Source organism: Schistocerca piceifrons, chromosome 6, assembly GCF_021461385.2.
Source record: "Schistocerca piceifrons isolate TAMUIC-IGC-003096 chromosome 6, iqSchPice1.1, whole genome shotgun sequence".
In the NCBI taxonomy this organism is placed as follows: Eukaryota; Metazoa; Arthropoda; class Insecta; order Orthoptera; family Acrididae; genus Schistocerca; species Schistocerca piceifrons.
The window spans coordinates 335,013,265-335,030,084 of NC_060143.1; the positions used below are offsets into that span (position 1 = coordinate 335,013,265).

A 16,820-nucleotide genomic window follows, 5' to 3' on the forward strand; every position below is an offset into this window, starting at 1 on the left:
GTGATTCAGGGCATAGGACAAGTGATGTAGTCAGCCTATAGTAACATCACTGTTAAGTAGCACGAATACACAAACAGGAAAATTAATTACATAGTGTAGCTACAAGAAGATCTAAGGTTTCACACATAATATCTGTCTTTTTTGCGTGTTACACTTCGATACCTCACACAAATGTGCTGGTAAAATTTTAAGTAATGATGTAAATATCTGGTCTTCTGGGCTCTTAATTCTTCTAAGTGGCTGGCCCTCAAAGTGTTAAGCTTTAAATGAAAAATCAAACACATTGCAATTTAAGAAATTCAAATCTTGTCCACACATTTAGTGTAACTCATATTGTGTAAAATGAAATGTACTTTGAAAGTAATGCTTTTCACATGACCAATTGCAATATTTTCTCGCGACCTGTTGGAACTCATTTCCACAGTTATCAGAGAGCGCCAGAAAACGGCGTTACTGTGCCTGTGCAGCCACGATGACGTAGGTAGCCCGTATGTTCGACTGCCACTGCTTCCATGTGCCCTGGTACACAACAGAATACGGCTTCATTCTTCTGCTGTGCTAGAAGTAAATAAAAGAGTTCTGTACATTCCAGACTAATGTTTACTGATGAGAACAAAATGTGATACGGGAACCAGAGTGATTACCTCATTTAAAACCTTCCCTTGTCTTAGTGTCTTCACAGTGCAACTAATCACTGTACGCTGTAAACAAATTTAACAGGTGAATCCTAAAGGCAGTCAAAGAAAACAATTGAATAGCGAAGGGAGTTCCCCAGTTTTAATTTGTGTATATACCCAATGTTAATCTATCGGCCTGCCAGCGCTTTCGTATGGTAAGTCACATCATCTTTGTTTTTAAATATATTTTTCCCACGTGGAATGTTTCCCTCTATTATATTCAATGTTAATGTGATATTCATAAAAATATTACAAAACAAGCATCTAAAAAACACTTAAGGGAAGCTTTCTTTCTAAGAGACCAAGGATGTAATTTGGATCAACCTTGGTGTAAAATAATAATAACAGCAAAACCCATTAACAACATAGTCCTACAAAAATAAAAAACCTCTTTGCATAGACCAAGAAGTGGCTGTAATTTACGTGACAAATGACTGATATTGATAAGTTCAGGAGGAAATACTTACAGCCCCCACACCCAGTCACTACTACTCGCATTCTCTAGCGGCAGAAACAGGGAGTTACATGTAGTATATTAACATGAGAAATTGAAAAGAACTATGTAGCACCTAATGTACTGACAGCACATTAAGTTGATTTTTAAACTTCACACACAAGTGAAAACTATGTTTACAATACCATCCAACATTTGCATTTTTGTTTTCACTGTCAAATATTTGCATTATCAATTAGTTGTACAATGAGTGACAAATAACTTATCAGTATGTTAACAGTTATAATCTGAAGAAAGTACAATATGATGATAGCTCAATGCATGCTACCTTCTTAAATTTCTAAGTATGTTGCAGTCACACTAAAGGGAAAACACCACTGACACCACCATCAGAATCCCATTCACATTTTTCTGTACTGCTCGAACTGTCACAGGTCCGTCCCAGACACACAATTCAGTTTTCAACACATTCTTCCACAACATCTTCATTTTTGGGTGCCTCTCTAATAACACTTGAAATGCTGTTCACAGATCTCACTTGTTGCTTGATGACAGCTTCCACAAGGAGATTCTGAACATGATAGATGACGAATTTTTTTTTGTTTGCAGCAACATAATTTTTTTATTTGCACCCATACCCCTTAAACGCCACTGAAATGACAATAATATGGAGGAAGATTAACAATTTCATGACTGTGCCTTTTAGTAATTTCGTCAATTATGATTTTTGGAAATTTTTGTTTCTTTTGTGCCACGATATCATGTAAGGCAGTCTTTTTCAAATCTTCTTCGAGATCCACATTTCATCTATTCAATCACTGAATAATGTAATTTTTTGTTGTTGCTGAGGTTATGTCTTCTTATGAACACTAGAATGACGCAGATATAACAATCACTCACAGCTCTATCAAATATGTCACAAGCGATATCTCAAACCACTTCTGAAAAACTACATGTCCCCTTTCCACGATGATCACGCATTTTTTGGAAAAAAAAGGGGGAGTTTGCCACAAAACCATCAGATGTACCCGAAGTGTAGATATTTCCAGCAGATAATGTCACTGTCCCCTTGGGCATTCTAGCACTCCAGCCTCTACGTAATGAATGGCTGGTATTAATACAACTTTCATCTAGCCACACTACACTTTCAAATGTCAAATCCACTATCCTACACTGAAATCTGCACCACTATACAACACCATCTGTCATATCCATTAATATTTTACTTCCTTTAAATAGTGAATAGCTCAATCTTATGTCTGCGTACAGCACACAACACGACTATGCTGCCTTTTAGATCTTTTTGAAGTGACGCCACCAATTTAGATGGTGTGGGCTGTTCCCTTCTCTTTTATAGTAGTGGATACATGGTGACGAACAGTGTCTTTTTGGAAATCGCCGAAAGCTGTCACTCACTTCTTACTCAGCAGCTTTTTGCCTGATGTCTGCAGCTTTGCTGTGCTACTCTCACCACAATCTATATTGTACTGTTCTCTCCATACTGTTAAAACAGTATTCTTTGCATAGTTTCAGAACTGTTGCAGTCCTTTTTAACAACCCGACAAACAGGAAATAAGGTCACAAATTTTTCTTTCTTTCTCAATGTAGCCCATCAACAAACACACAACTTTACACACTTTCCTTCCTCCATTACACTTCTGTGTTGGGGTTGCACCACTCTTCGCAACGGACATGGTTTGAAATAAAACAGAAGTGATCAAACACCACCAACACAAAAAGCAAAGTTAACTATGAACTAGGTTTCTAATTGGATAGCACTAGTTGCACATAAGACACTCATTTTACTGATATGCTACAGAGCTGCACATGTGTCTTGCAGCACAACCTACCGGCTCAAATGCAGTCCATCTCTTTTCTTTGACACTAACTTACCATAACTTTTATTTGTCTAGACTGTGTATTTATCAAACGATATTACCGGTTTCGATTGTGTTAGTTATTGTAAGTAGATAGAACTTTTTACAAACAATACATTTCCTGTCTATTCTACATCTGAAGATGATTGCTGGCACAATCAAAACCAGTAATATTTTATGAAGACACAATCAAGATAAATAAAAGTTATTCTAAGTTAGTGTCGAAGAGAAGAGTCTAGTTGTTCTATGTAGCATTTCTAAAGATAATTCAACCTTTAACTCTCTTCCCACTGAGGTCAAATTTGTGGAGGCTATAATCCATTAGATCAATGAGTATGATTTCGAAAGCAGTTTAGTACAGTTGAGAAATGTGTTTCAGTGCAGTTTTGACAGTAGGTGTGACACTCACTGTCTTCTGAAGCTTGATATTTCCCCACGTGTTACTGACTCAAGGGTTCATATACTGCAAATAACTGTACATATAGAAAGTTGGGACATTATCAACAGACTGTTCTTTTGGTTTTAATCAAAGGAAGCATATGACACAGTACATCAGCTATCCTTCAATGCTGTTGTTCATGAGGGGCTATAACCTGAAGATTATTTGGTTGGATGTTGATGCTCACAGGTAATACAACTGTCCCACTTCCAGTGTTTTAAGTTAACAACACAAATAATATTAGCAAAGGTGCATACCTAAATAAGCTCAATCAAACAGTTGAAGCTTGTGCTCCACAGGTTGCTTGCTTGCTGCTAAAACTAACCACACTCCCTGTGCAGAGATTCAGCTGTTAAATGCAAGCAGTTAACCAACCAACCCCATTCTCCCTGACATACAAGATTCATTCTGTTTGCTTAATGATGACTGTTTAAGAATTCTCAGAACTTACAATTATAGAGGACTGTGGCACTGACTGGCTTCGTATCAGGAAATGTGGGTTTGCCTAACAAACTCAACCACTAAAGACAGCCCCCCTCCCAAAATGACATTATTCTGAATGAAAAAATGAGCATTAGTTATGTTTCTGAAGAAAATTCTGATTGAGAGGTATGAGGAACAAGTAGACAACAAATAGCGAAGCACAGGGAATCAGAAGTTCTGCAACAAAGTTGGATGTCATCAGGCACAATCACAAGCATTTCACAAATAAAAATAGACACAAAATAATTCATAATAATGCTCCAGTCAATGTAACATTATTAGTTTTTCAATTGACAATAAATTTTACTCTTGAAGAAGTACATTCAAAGCACATGGCAAAAATATAAACACATACGAACAGAAAAAACACTGAATGTATGATTAATCACAGCTGAAGTTTTTAAAATATTTTACAATGCAAACCATAATGTACAGAAAAAACTTACTTTTATTTGACTTTCAGAGAGATTTTCTTTTGTCTTCTCTTCTTTCGGTTTTGTATTCGATTGTGAGTGGTGTTTTGGTGTTTCGGGTTTAGGGGGTATTGGTTCAGTTTCCATTTCTTCATCTCCATGAGGATCAATGTTTAATCCAAGTAAAACACTTAGTGTTGTTAAAATTCGGGTATCATGTAAATGGGTCCTGGAAAAAAACAATACAATTACTTCTATGATCTGAATTCAGCAAAATGTAAATAGCACATATAGCACAATGTCTCACCCTAGGCTATTTGGATTATTCTGCAGTTCATTTATCAATTTCACATAATCAGGATCTTCCAAATATGCTCGAGTACGAGGATCACTTCTCAATTTAATAAATAAATCTGGCATCCTAAATGGGTTTGCCATCCCCTTCTCAGCAAACTGTTGAGCTTTTACATCTTCCAAGTCTTTCTTTAACTGGGCATTGTCAGGTTCTTTCTTCAGACCCTCTTCATATGCTTTAACAGACTCAGCTAGACGGCCCAGATATGCTAAAGCAGATCCTTTCCTGCTGTAACCCTGAAACAAAAGATTAGATTTTATCGCAAAAATTCACCACCAATATAAATCTGACACTTGAAACTTTACTGAAGGTTATTGAATTTCTGGAGTGTATATGACATTGTAGGCTTATCTGGCACAATTAAAGTTAAAATTATCGCAGATCAGGCAAATGGACAAAAATACATTTTTTCTCATTGGGCACTTTTGTACAGCCCCTTACAGTTATTCAGTAAATAGCAGATACTTGTGTTTTGATAAGTGTCATGTCTTCATGTTACTGACAATTTACAGAATAAATTTCTTCCATTTCCAAGCGAGAAAGCATTACCAAATCATCATGTAACAAGCATGCATCCAAAAAACGGTAAAAAATAAAAAATAAATAATAATTTACCAAAGACTATGCACACATAGTGCTTGTGCCCAGTATGAAGCAGATGATTGTGTCATGTGCAGATTGGAGGCAGCCTATGAGAGATTGGTATGGTGATGCCAATAATTGGCTCTTCACCTCATGAGGCCTATAGGCATATAGGCATATGTTGGAAAATACAAAGAGACAGCCCTTCCTTCACTTTCTGTGTGTGCCTGACATTAATGGCTTTGTTATCAATATGTACAATACTTTTTCACCCATTCATTATGTTGAAATAGTTATTAATGATTTTATCTGAGATATACATTCTTAGTTGTGGCAACAGACAAATCAGTAAGGCAACTCTAGGTCTACATTAGTTTAGAAATTTACAGTCTGGCTTTCATTTGGCACAACTAATGAATGTGAGTACAAAAATCTTGGTTGAGGCAATAAAGATATTCTGCAGTGTTGCCTAAGGCAATGATTTTGTGTGAATGTTATGTGTACACGAGCTGAAAAATGTTTGCTAAAGATAACAGATTTATCTTTCCTAAAGCTAAAAGATTTACATTTGCTAAAGATAACTATGAGCTATTTTAATTGATTTCCTATTAATCACAGTAAATTACATACTATACATCAACAACGTTTCCTTGCATGCTAACTTCCACTGATCAATATATAAGAAGATACTCAAAATCAGCTACACTTTGCTATCTCAACTCCCACGATAATTCAAAGCACTCATTCCCAATGCTCTTTGAGGTATGAGCGTAGGCAGTCACCTCACAAAATTTTGCCTATGTGTATGATTTAACAGATAATTTCAGCAACATAATGTTTTCATGGTCATCACTATTCTTTATAGAGACAAGTTCTTCTGTGACTGTTAAAGAGGAGGAGGAGGAGGAGGAGGAGGAAAAACTGCTGTTGTGACTAACAGTGTCAAGTGCTTAAGAAAAATGCAAATTAGGAACAACAAAAACTTCTGTCTGGGGGCAATCATCCAAAATGGGAGCAGAAAATATCGACTGCTAACAGGCCCTCCAAGGTGAGTACTATTAAACAGTAATTTTGTGCAACACCGTAGAAGTTCTCCCTAGACTACTCAATAAAAATATGCAACACTATTTCTCAATAAAAATGTGCAACACTTAGCTTCATTTGAAATTTTAGACAAGTCAAAATGCTGCTGCTGTGGTACTTGCTCTACTTACTTTCAAGCGGAAGGGAAAATGGTGGATGAATAACTGGTATAAGGAGCATCCAAAATTCACTCGCGATAACCAAAGGATTGAGGATGAATGAAATAAATGATCACGAGATTTTGTTACACCTTGAAAGATCCCACACTTGATAAATCACAGAAAACTCCAGAAAACTGAAGGCCCACTTGACGATCCCAAAGCGTCGATGTCGGTTGGTCGGTTTTGGGGAAGGAGGCCAGACAGCGAGGTCATCGGTCTGATCGGATTACGGAAGGACGGGGAAGGAAGTCGGCCGTGCCCTTTGAAAGGAACCATCTCGGCATTTGCCTGGAGCGATTTAGGGAAATCACGGAAAACCTAAATCAGGATGGCCGGACGCGAGATTGAACTGTCGTCCTCCCTAATGCGAGTCCAGTATCTAACCACTGCGCCACCTCGCTCGGTGTCGATGTCAGTGACTACCTTTATTGTTCATCATAGTGATGAGGACATGGCAATATGATCCTAATGTAACTATGCTCCAACACTGTCATATGGAAGACGACTGACAAGATCTACATCTAGGATGATATAGTCAGCTCCCATATGAACTTCTGAAAAAGAGGGTTGCAGTTTCTCCAGGAGAGGAAGCAACACCATGAGCTGTGCAATGTGCAACAACAGTTAGCATCACTAATTGGTGCGATCTGCAACACACTATCCAATGACAATAATCACCACTCCACATTGCATGCAGTGCAGCTTAGGTCAGTCTTATAGACAAGGAAGACTAGGTAGATGAAGAGGAGAAGTGAGAAATGAGAATGTGATAAGAATTTGACAGAGCATTCAAATACTTAAAACCAAAAAGGTCTTGAATAGGTGACATTCCCTCAGAACTACTGATATCCTTCGGTGAGCTGGCTATGACAAAACTACTATACCTGGTATGCAAGATATGTGAGACACATGAAATACCCCCGGACTTCAAAAAGAATGTAATAATTCCAGTAACAAAAAGGCAGCTGCTAACTAGTTGCATATTACCAAACCAACAGATTAATAAGTCATGGTGCAAAATACTGACACAAATTATTCACGGGAGAATGTAAAATCTGATATAAAAGTCGACCCTGCTGAAGGTCAGTTTGCATTCCAGAGAAATGCAAAACCATGAGAGGCGATACTGACCAAATGACTTATCTTCACAAACAGACTGAAGAAAGGCAATCTACATTTATAACATATTTAAATTCAGTTAAGGCTTTTTAAAATGCTGATCTGAATAAACTGTGAAATTATGACGGTGATAAGAAAGCAAAACATTATTCACATATCTACAACTTTTACAGAAACCGAATTTCGGTTATAAAGAGTCAAAGGCCATGGGAAAAACGCAGTAGTTGAGAATGACAATGAGCAAGTACCATATTCTACGGACTACAAAACACTACCGACTGTAAGACACGTCTTAATTTCCACACAATTTTTATAAAAAATAATTTTTTACAATTTTTATTAGCAGATTGCAAAGCAACACTAAAAAAATTCTCAGTTTATAAAACCGAATTGATCTTTAAAATCCCTGAAAATCTTCATCTGAACCTCCTTCCTCCTCCTCCTCCTCTTTGTTGTCCTCTTCATATATAAGATGGTTTTGACAGCCATCGAGAGCTTTACTTGTGCTGCACTCCTTGAAAAAGTTAACAATAACATTTTCTCTCACTCTAGAGCAGAACTATTTTATCCCATGACACACTTGTTTGATTGCAGCTCATTTTAAAGCTCCCTTTAGCGTAAATTCATGTTGAGTTTCACCCAACATCCATTTTTTCCATTCCTCTTTCACATATGGTTTATTTATCGAGACATCAAGAGATTGCAATTGTGAAGTAAGCCCTCCCAGAATAAAAGCAAACTCTATACTTCCCTATCTCAGTTTCTCTCCCACAAAATTTTTGAAATGACTGCTAAACTGATCTAGCACAAGAAGAGAACACTTCTTCACCAAAGTACCTTTCCTTCTTTCTCACACTCCGCTACTCATCCATAATTTCATACCAGCCTCATCCATTCAACCCTTGTCATGTAAGTGATCAACAACACTTGACAGTATTTCAGAAAGTTTTGGCATATTTTTGTGTTTGAAAACGATCATTGGATTAAGTTTAATATAATCAGCACATTCATGAAAGAACAACAGTATAGTGCATTTTTTCAAGTCCACTTGTTTTCATAGCTGCAGTTTCAGCACTTTTCATGACAACAGTTCTGTTACATCAAAATGCCAGAGGCATTTCGCATGTATTCATTATTTGGCTTAGTTCCACATTGGTTTTCTTTCAGTCTTGAATGATAAGGCAATGGTAAGGTAATACTTTCTTTTCAGACTCTTGTGAAATTTTCTGAGATATTTTGGTTTTGGTTCACAAGCTAAGTCCATGATGCTTCATACACTTGCAGCACCAACCAACTCCACCCTTTAAGTCTGTTAAATTCCACTGTAGTGCTAGCTTATGAACATGTATTTGTTTAATTTTTGTATTAATTCAAATGCCATTTTGACGGTGTCCTCGAGTCCATTTCAATTCATCACATTCTAGTTTTGGCCATTTTGCATCCAATACACTATCTGCATATTTAGACTTCATTGTTTTCATTTTCTTCTTTACTAGCCTGCCAATCGCAAATGTTTTTCTTCTTTTCTTTTTTCTTCTGTTGGTGGAGGACCGAAATGCCACTCAGCTAATCTGTTTCCATGTTGTTCTGCATATACTATTGCTTTCAATTTATAGTCCACATCATATGATTACCTTTTATTTTTTTCCATTACAAAACTAACTGCTAACAAAAATATTGTACTGTTACTAATAACACAAACTTCCAATTCAAGTTGACTGGCACCGTAGACTGCAATGACGCAGTATAGGCTGAACAGTGTTCTGGATTTGTGATGTGGCAGGGTGAGAGGGAGACGATGTTAGCAAGCTTGTGAATCCCCACAACTCATATTCATAGCACTGGCACACTGCTGTTGCCAGCTGAATCCAATGTTGGCAGATAGAGACTTTTCTGCGGCATTGAATCTGTGGTCATTTTTCAGACCGTGGAAATTTAAAATCAAACACTGAACATTTATGTATTAATTTTTAGCGAAAGACACACCTGCATATTGCAGGCAATTTTTCGAACAAAAAAGTGTGTCTTATAGTTTGTAAAATGCGATAGTAAAGGAAGCCAAGGAGAAATTTGGATATAGAATAAATGTTCAGGGAGAAGAAATAAAAGTTTCAAGGTTTGCCAATGACACTGCAATTCTGCCGGAGGTAGCAAAGGACTTGGGAGAGCAGTTGAATGGAATGGATAGTGTCTTGGGAAGATATTGAAAGGTGAACATCAATAAAAATAAAACAAGAGTAATGGAGTGTAACTGAATGAAAATTGCATGATTCTGAAGGAATCTGAGTATCAAATGAGACACTAAAAGCAATTATGAGTTTTGCTATTTGGACAGCAAACTAACTTACACGGCTGAACTAGACCTAGTATAAATTGCTGACACATACAGAAAAATAGTATTTCTAAAAGAGGAGAATTTCTATAGTTGGTATACATTAGAAGCCCCATTCTGCATTTTTCTGTCCGTATGTGAAAGCTAATCTCATGAACTACTGTAGAGATTTTGCTGTAGTTTTCACTAACAGACTGTTTGACTCACGAGGATGTTTTGGACTATAATTTATTATTGCTATGCCAGGTAAGTCATCCAGCCATAGATAATTAGTTAGGCAGGTCGCTGGTCTATCATAAAGTGAAGTATTGTCATACAATGCAGACATTCCCATTCGGTATTCGTACCCTTGGTGATTTTTGTTTTATGGGCATTAGGCTATTGTCCAAGGCCTACCACTATGCCTAATGTTTCTTCTTCCAATGATGTCAGCAGCTACAATGAGTTTGAACTGTTTCGCATGCAGAACTTATTTGAGATTGTGACTCCTTTCTGCATTGTTACTGCCTCTGATGATGTTTCCAGCATTGGAAGACAAAACATTGGGCAGAAAAGTATGACTTTGACTATGGCCTAATGCCCCTAAAAAAAGTTAGAAAGTCTTTTCTGAAGGTATTTGTCTGGGATGTAACATTATACAGAAGTGAAACATGGACAATAACCACTTCACACAATAAGAGCATACAAGCTTTTGAAATATGAAGGCCAAAAATTAGACGGATAGATTGAATAACTAATGAAGGAGTGCTGAACTGAATTGCATAAAAAAAATAATGGCACAACTTGATTAAAAGAAGGGATCAGCTAGTAAAACACATCCTGAGGCATGAAGATATTATTAATTTGGTAGCTCAGGGAAGTTTGGGGGTAAAAAGTGTACACACACACACACACACACACACACACACACACAGAGAGAGAGAGAGAGAGAGAGAGAGAGAGAGAGAGAGAGAGAGAGAGAGAGAGAGAGACGTGCTCGGTACAGTAAGCAGGTTGCAGTAGTTATTAACAGATGAAGAGACTTGTGGAGGATAGAGTAGCGAGGAGAGCTACATCAAACCAGTCTTTAGGCTGAAAACAACAATATAACAAAATTGCAACATTCATCTTTTTAAAAACATGTAGCAAAGTCTTGATTCCATGTAATTAACTGAATGTTCCTGATATTAAACTCGCACAGTGTAGAACATGTTCTTTGTTCAACATTTATTCTCTCTCTCTCTCTCTCTCTCTCTCTCTCTCTCTCTCTCTCGTGTGTGTGTGTGTGTGTGTGTGTGTGTGTGTGTGTGTGTGTGTGTGTGTGTGTGTGTGTGTGTGGGGGGGGGGGGGGGGGGGGCGCACAAAGTATATAGCTGTAGAAAGACACTTGTAAACAACTTTGAGCAAATGTACATCTGAAAGATACACAAAAAGTACGGAACTTTGTTAACTGCAGATTCCAGAATGAAACTTTCACCCCTGCTACAGGTTGTGCAATGTGGTGAAAGGGCCATAAAAAAAACTGTGAATGAAGCCTATAACAAATTTTATCTGATACACACTGCTCCATGAACACGACCTTTATATATTTCTTTACTGAAAGATGTTTGTGCATATAAGGCAACACATTTTTAAGCATTTTGTGTACTGTATTCCAAGCAGTCAGAGATACTACTTCATTTTTCAGTTTTAAAATAATTTTGGTTACAGCACAGTCCAACCAATATACTGAGAATTCATACCCAGTAATAGAATATAAAGGATGTTGGTAATTTAAAAATAAGCACGCAATTCAACTATGAACTATATGGTACAAGGTGGGGAACATCGGCATGAACCCTACGTTCTTCTGTTCACAATCTTGTCTTCTCAACCATTGAATATTAGGTTCCAATTAGCCTCAACAGCCCATGTGCACAGACGTGAGATGTCCAACTAAATATAAGAAAGATGCTGGTGGTATTAAATCAACAGAATGGAGGGAGGGAAGGAGGGAGGGAGGGAGGGAGGAGGGGGCAAGAGAGAAAGAGAGGTTGTGTGTGTGTGTGTGTGTGTGTGTGTGTGTGTGTATGTGTGTATATATATATATATATAGTGAATATTTACCTTTCCTCTCATTTCACAATTTGTATTCCACCCGAAATATTACAAGATTTCCATTACTAGCACATACTGTTCAAAAATTTGTTTCAGATTCAGAATCACTATTAGATCATATACAAAAATTTACAGAAGTACTGTAATGTTTGCCACACATTCCACTCACAGCGTAATGATAACTGACTTCATTTTTTCCGCAAATGGGCAGTTCAGCACATCAACTGATTCTGATTGTGATACAGTATGAGGAAAAAGAATGGGAAAGAAGTAGCGTAGTCAGAAAAATGCGCATAGGCCCTGTTACAAACAAATTAGTCAAAATGTGAAGCGGAAAAGAACGTTATTACCAAAATTTGTAGCTTGTAAAACAAAGAAATTTTCACCGCAGACACACATTCCTCATACAAAAGCTCCTCAAAATAGAGATCATCAATGGAAGACACACAAACCACATCTCTGAATTTCACATCCAAAGGCAAAGATACAAGTCTCCTCAAAGTTCTGTATACATCCATTAAGTGCTTCTCTCTCTCTCTCTCTCTCTCTCTCTCTCTCTCTCTCTCTCTCTCTCTCTCTCTCAGCCTGTCCCCCCCCCCCTCCCCTCCTCAAGTGGTGTATAACACAGAATGTGGGTGGGGAAGTTAAAGGTTGAGAGACAGAAAAGAGGCAGCAAGGGAAGGGGATATGAGTGTGGCACTGGTAGTTCCACTGTAGTAGAAGTGGGGGAAGAGTTGCATGTGACAGATGACGATGTGTTGGAGAACATTGGAGGCAAAACTTTTAAGATTGGTTGGTTGGTTGTTTTGGGGGAAGAGACCAAACTGCGAGGTCATCGGTCTCATCGGATTTGGGAAGGATGGGTATGGAAGTCGGCCGTGCCCTTTTCAAAGGAACCATCCCGGCATTTGCCTGAAGAGATTTAGGGAAATCAAGGAAAACCTAAATCAGGATGGCCGGACGCGGGATTGAACCATCGTCCGCCCGAATGCGAGTCCATTGTGCTAATCACTGCGCCACCTCGCTCAGTAAACTGTTAAGACTCGTACTTTTTGTTTACTGTGTTGTACAAACTGGCATTTATGCTGCTATTATTATTATTATTATTATTATTATTATTACATCCTATGTTTTTTTAATCTCCTTGTCATGTCAAATTCAAATTTGTTGGTTACTAGTTTTGAACCTGTGTTCACATTGTGAATTGTCATCAAGTTGTAAAACAGAAAGGGTTGTGAAAAGTCCACATTGATACATTTCATATATTTACCTTTATGGTCTGTTGTACACTCAGCCACACGAAGAAACACTCAACACTGTGCTTCAAATTAGTTATACATAAATCTGAATATGTATGTGTATGTGGATATAACAGGTGCCCAACGGTGAGGTCAACAACGTCCTTTTACACAAACGAATGTGGAGATGAACTGAAAGTGTCGTACATGCATGCACTCAAAATGACCACACAGTCACTCCCGTATCACATGCACTCGCACATAACTAGAACCAATTACGAGGGAAGAGAGCTAATCAAGAAATTAAAACACAGAGACAACAAAACACCGAAGAACTAAAAGAAAAGCACAGGGAAATGTGACTGGCTAAATACTTACAAAAATCTAGGATAAGCCATCCACCCTTTGACACATTAAGAACATCTCCAAGAAATCTTGTTAAAAACATTGGACAATTCACAAAACTTTAAAATCCTAAGCACATTCATAAAATAGAAAGCAGATTCACTGGCAAATCCGGCACAATCTGCTTGTCAGCATATAAAATGCAAACCAATAAAATGTGTTGCACCGTGATCTGCATGCCACAAGCACCAGTGTGTTATCAACTTGGGTCCTACAAAACCGCTGAGACACAAAAGACTGAATGAAGATGATGAGGTGGTCACGAAAGCCCCACCTGATGCCAATACAGTGATGCTTACAGAGGAAAGCCTGCTGAATAGCCGCCTCTAGGAGAGGCAGTGTGTCGACAGTGAACCGAAATCTTCGAAATCCACACTGAGAGCGGCTAAGGAGTTGCCTGGTCTCTAACAACCAGACCAGAAGATAGTTAACCATTTCCTCCAGGGTCTTTCCTACAAAGCTTGTTAAAGCGATACTCCGTTAACTACTGGGACATGTGCAATCCTTTCCAGGTTTGAGGAGAGGGATTAGAAATGCCTCCCTCCACAAGTAGGGGAAGTTGCCTGTCTGCCATATTAGATTAAAACATTCGAGGAGGGTTCCCTTTGATGCCACTGGCGAATGTCGAAGCATGCAGTACAGGATTTGGTCGTGACCAGGGGCAGTGTCACGAATCTCAGTCACTGCCAATTCGTGCTCCCACATGGAGAATGGGGAGTTTTAGGCCTAAGAACTGTTGGGCCTGAAGTCCAACTTTTCCCTCTCTATAGTCGCACAACAGCGAAGAAACACCAGATCCTGGCTTGTATTGGCAGTAGTTTGTGCAAAATGTTTGACCAGCATCTGAGAAATATCTCTGAGTGTTGCTTGGAGGCACCTGTTCCAGCACTGCTGCTATCGGTAAATGGGCAGTATTTACCAGTAACCCTCCAGATGGCTTTCCATACTTTTATACAAGAAGTGGAAAGGTTGATGGAGTCCAGGAAAGCTTGTCATAATCTTTTCTTACTCTCCCTAACGATGAGTTGAGCCTTGGCCCTCGTGACTCTAAAGGACCTAAGGTTATCTACTGTCGTTCAGCATTAAAATTTGGAAGAGCCGCACACCTTTTCCAGATCGCGAAATGACACCCATCTGTCCACTGAGGTCCTGGCCATTTCCTAAGATGAGCTGCGGACTGCGGGATGGAGGAGTCAGCAGCACGAAGGATCACTTGTGTGATGTGGTCCACCCATCCTTGGATGCTATTGCAGTGTTCGAACACAGCCAGCTGGCTGAAACGCATCCAGTTAGCCCTGCTGACCATCCATTTTGGGGGCTTAACGTCAGGTGGTGAGCCATTTAGTAGGTGAAGGCAGTTTGGGAGGTGTTCACTGGAAGGAAGGTCATCAATGACCTCCCACTGAACAGAGTCGGCGAGGGTGGGAGGGGGAGAGGGAGGGATGGTTGGAGGGAGGGGGGGGGGGAGAGGGAGAGAGAAAGAGAGAGAGAGAGAGAGAGAAAAGGGGGGGGGGGTGTCAATGGCTGATAATGACCCAGCAGCAGTAGAGAAATGTGTGCGGGTACCTGTGTTGAGGACGCACAGCTTGTGAGATGTCATGAGGCCCTCCAAAACCTGTCCCCGAGAGCAAGGATTGGTCAAACCCCACAGGACATGATGGGCATTGAAGTCTCCCAGGAGGAGGAATGGTCGCGGGAGTTGTGCGGTAAGATCCATGATAGGCTCAGAGTCTAGCGCATCTTCTGGAGGTACATACAGTGAGCAAACAGTGATCCTTCGACACACTCGAATTTATCTTTAAAATGCGTTTCTTGTAAACAAAAGCACAAGGGACATGCCTGTACTACGAGCTTCAGTTCCTCCACATGAGTCCTGTACCCGTTCATGTTCCACTGTAGTATGGAAGCCATGTCATTGGTGCGGTTTTAATTTACCCCTATTCTTGCACTGCGGAGGAGAAGCACTTGATGAATGAGGGGAAGTGGAGGAGCTGCCTGGAACAAGACCTCTAATTCCTTGATATTCTCCACATCAGTCAGATCAGTCTGACGGTGCTCGGGACAACTTTTGACCTGAATGTTGTGAGCCTTTCACTGAAGCCTTGTCCCTTCAAGGATGAGGGGGGAAAAGGGGCGATGAGAGGCACTCTGCTTTTCTTGTACCTTCTGGATGCTTACTGCTGAACTGTTATTGGTCATTCCTGGTGCAGCTGCCTGGATTGCTTTGTCCTTAACTCTTCTTCCCTTGACATGTACACGTGCAAGTACAGGTGCTTGTGGTGGATACAGGCACACTAGGCACTGTCTGTGTCGAAGCATCCGCCTTGGAACTGGGTTTCTGTACCATGGAAGAATATGGGATGACGAAGACAGGAGGTTTCATCACCTTATATTTTTTTGTTTCAGCATCTCCTGTACTTTGCATTCTTCAGCAAAAACAGGCAGTCTCAGCTCCCGACTGGGTGGTTCACAGAGTAGTTGATGCAGATCGCTGGAGACGGGCAGTCAGTACCAGTGTCATGAGCGGCTTTTCTGCAGTTCCCGCACATTGCTTCACTTCCACAACTCACGGTTGCATATGTAATGTCTTCCAGGCCAAGTGTCTAAAGACAGTCCTCCCTTTCCAGGGCAGTCACCACATTCTTGAAACATGCAAGTCTCTCGCTTTACATCACAGACTACTAATGACTTTACATGCCCAACCAAGGTGTCACATGTCACATGCTCCAGTAAGTTGTTCTAAGTTTGCACACAAAGCTCAAAATTCAAGCAGTACACACATAAACATACATCTGTGGGACTACCCACTTTGATCGTAGTGCATAAAACTTTGATCTTCCAAAATGTGAAGTTGTACAGTTGCTCTTCTAAATTGCAAAAGTTTCTTTTAATACTGCTAGTCATGTACCTCTTCACTTTCACAACTTTTTGACCTTCAACTTTTACAGTTATAGTGTCTTTTTTGTTGGCACTCTGGTGAGAAGAGTTCCATTTATCTTCCAGATAAAATGGCTGCACTATTTGAACTTAAAGTGCTTCTACAGGATGACCATAATAGGGATCTGGTCTTCCAAAGACTCCTTTTCCTTTGAAAATGTCAGTGGAATAATAGTTAAAACTTTCACC

At 39.4% G+C, this 16,820-nt stretch overlaps 1 protein-coding gene across 1 annotated transcript in view; it reads right to left on the reverse strand.

Annotated features, from left to right (window-relative positions):
- LOC124802883 (stress-induced-phosphoprotein 1-like) overlaps positions 1-16,820 on the reverse strand; it is a 49,209-nt gene that overhangs the window by 24,300 nt on the left and 8,089 nt on the right. The window contains exons 3-4 of the mRNA XM_047263929.1: positions 4,651-4,934; positions 4,377-4,572 (exon numbers count right to left, since the gene is read on the reverse strand). Coding sequence (XP_047119885.1) covers positions 4,377-4,572; positions 4,651-4,934 — 480 coding nt within the window. The remainder of the gene's footprint in view (positions 1-4,376; positions 4,573-4,650; positions 4,935-16,820) is intronic.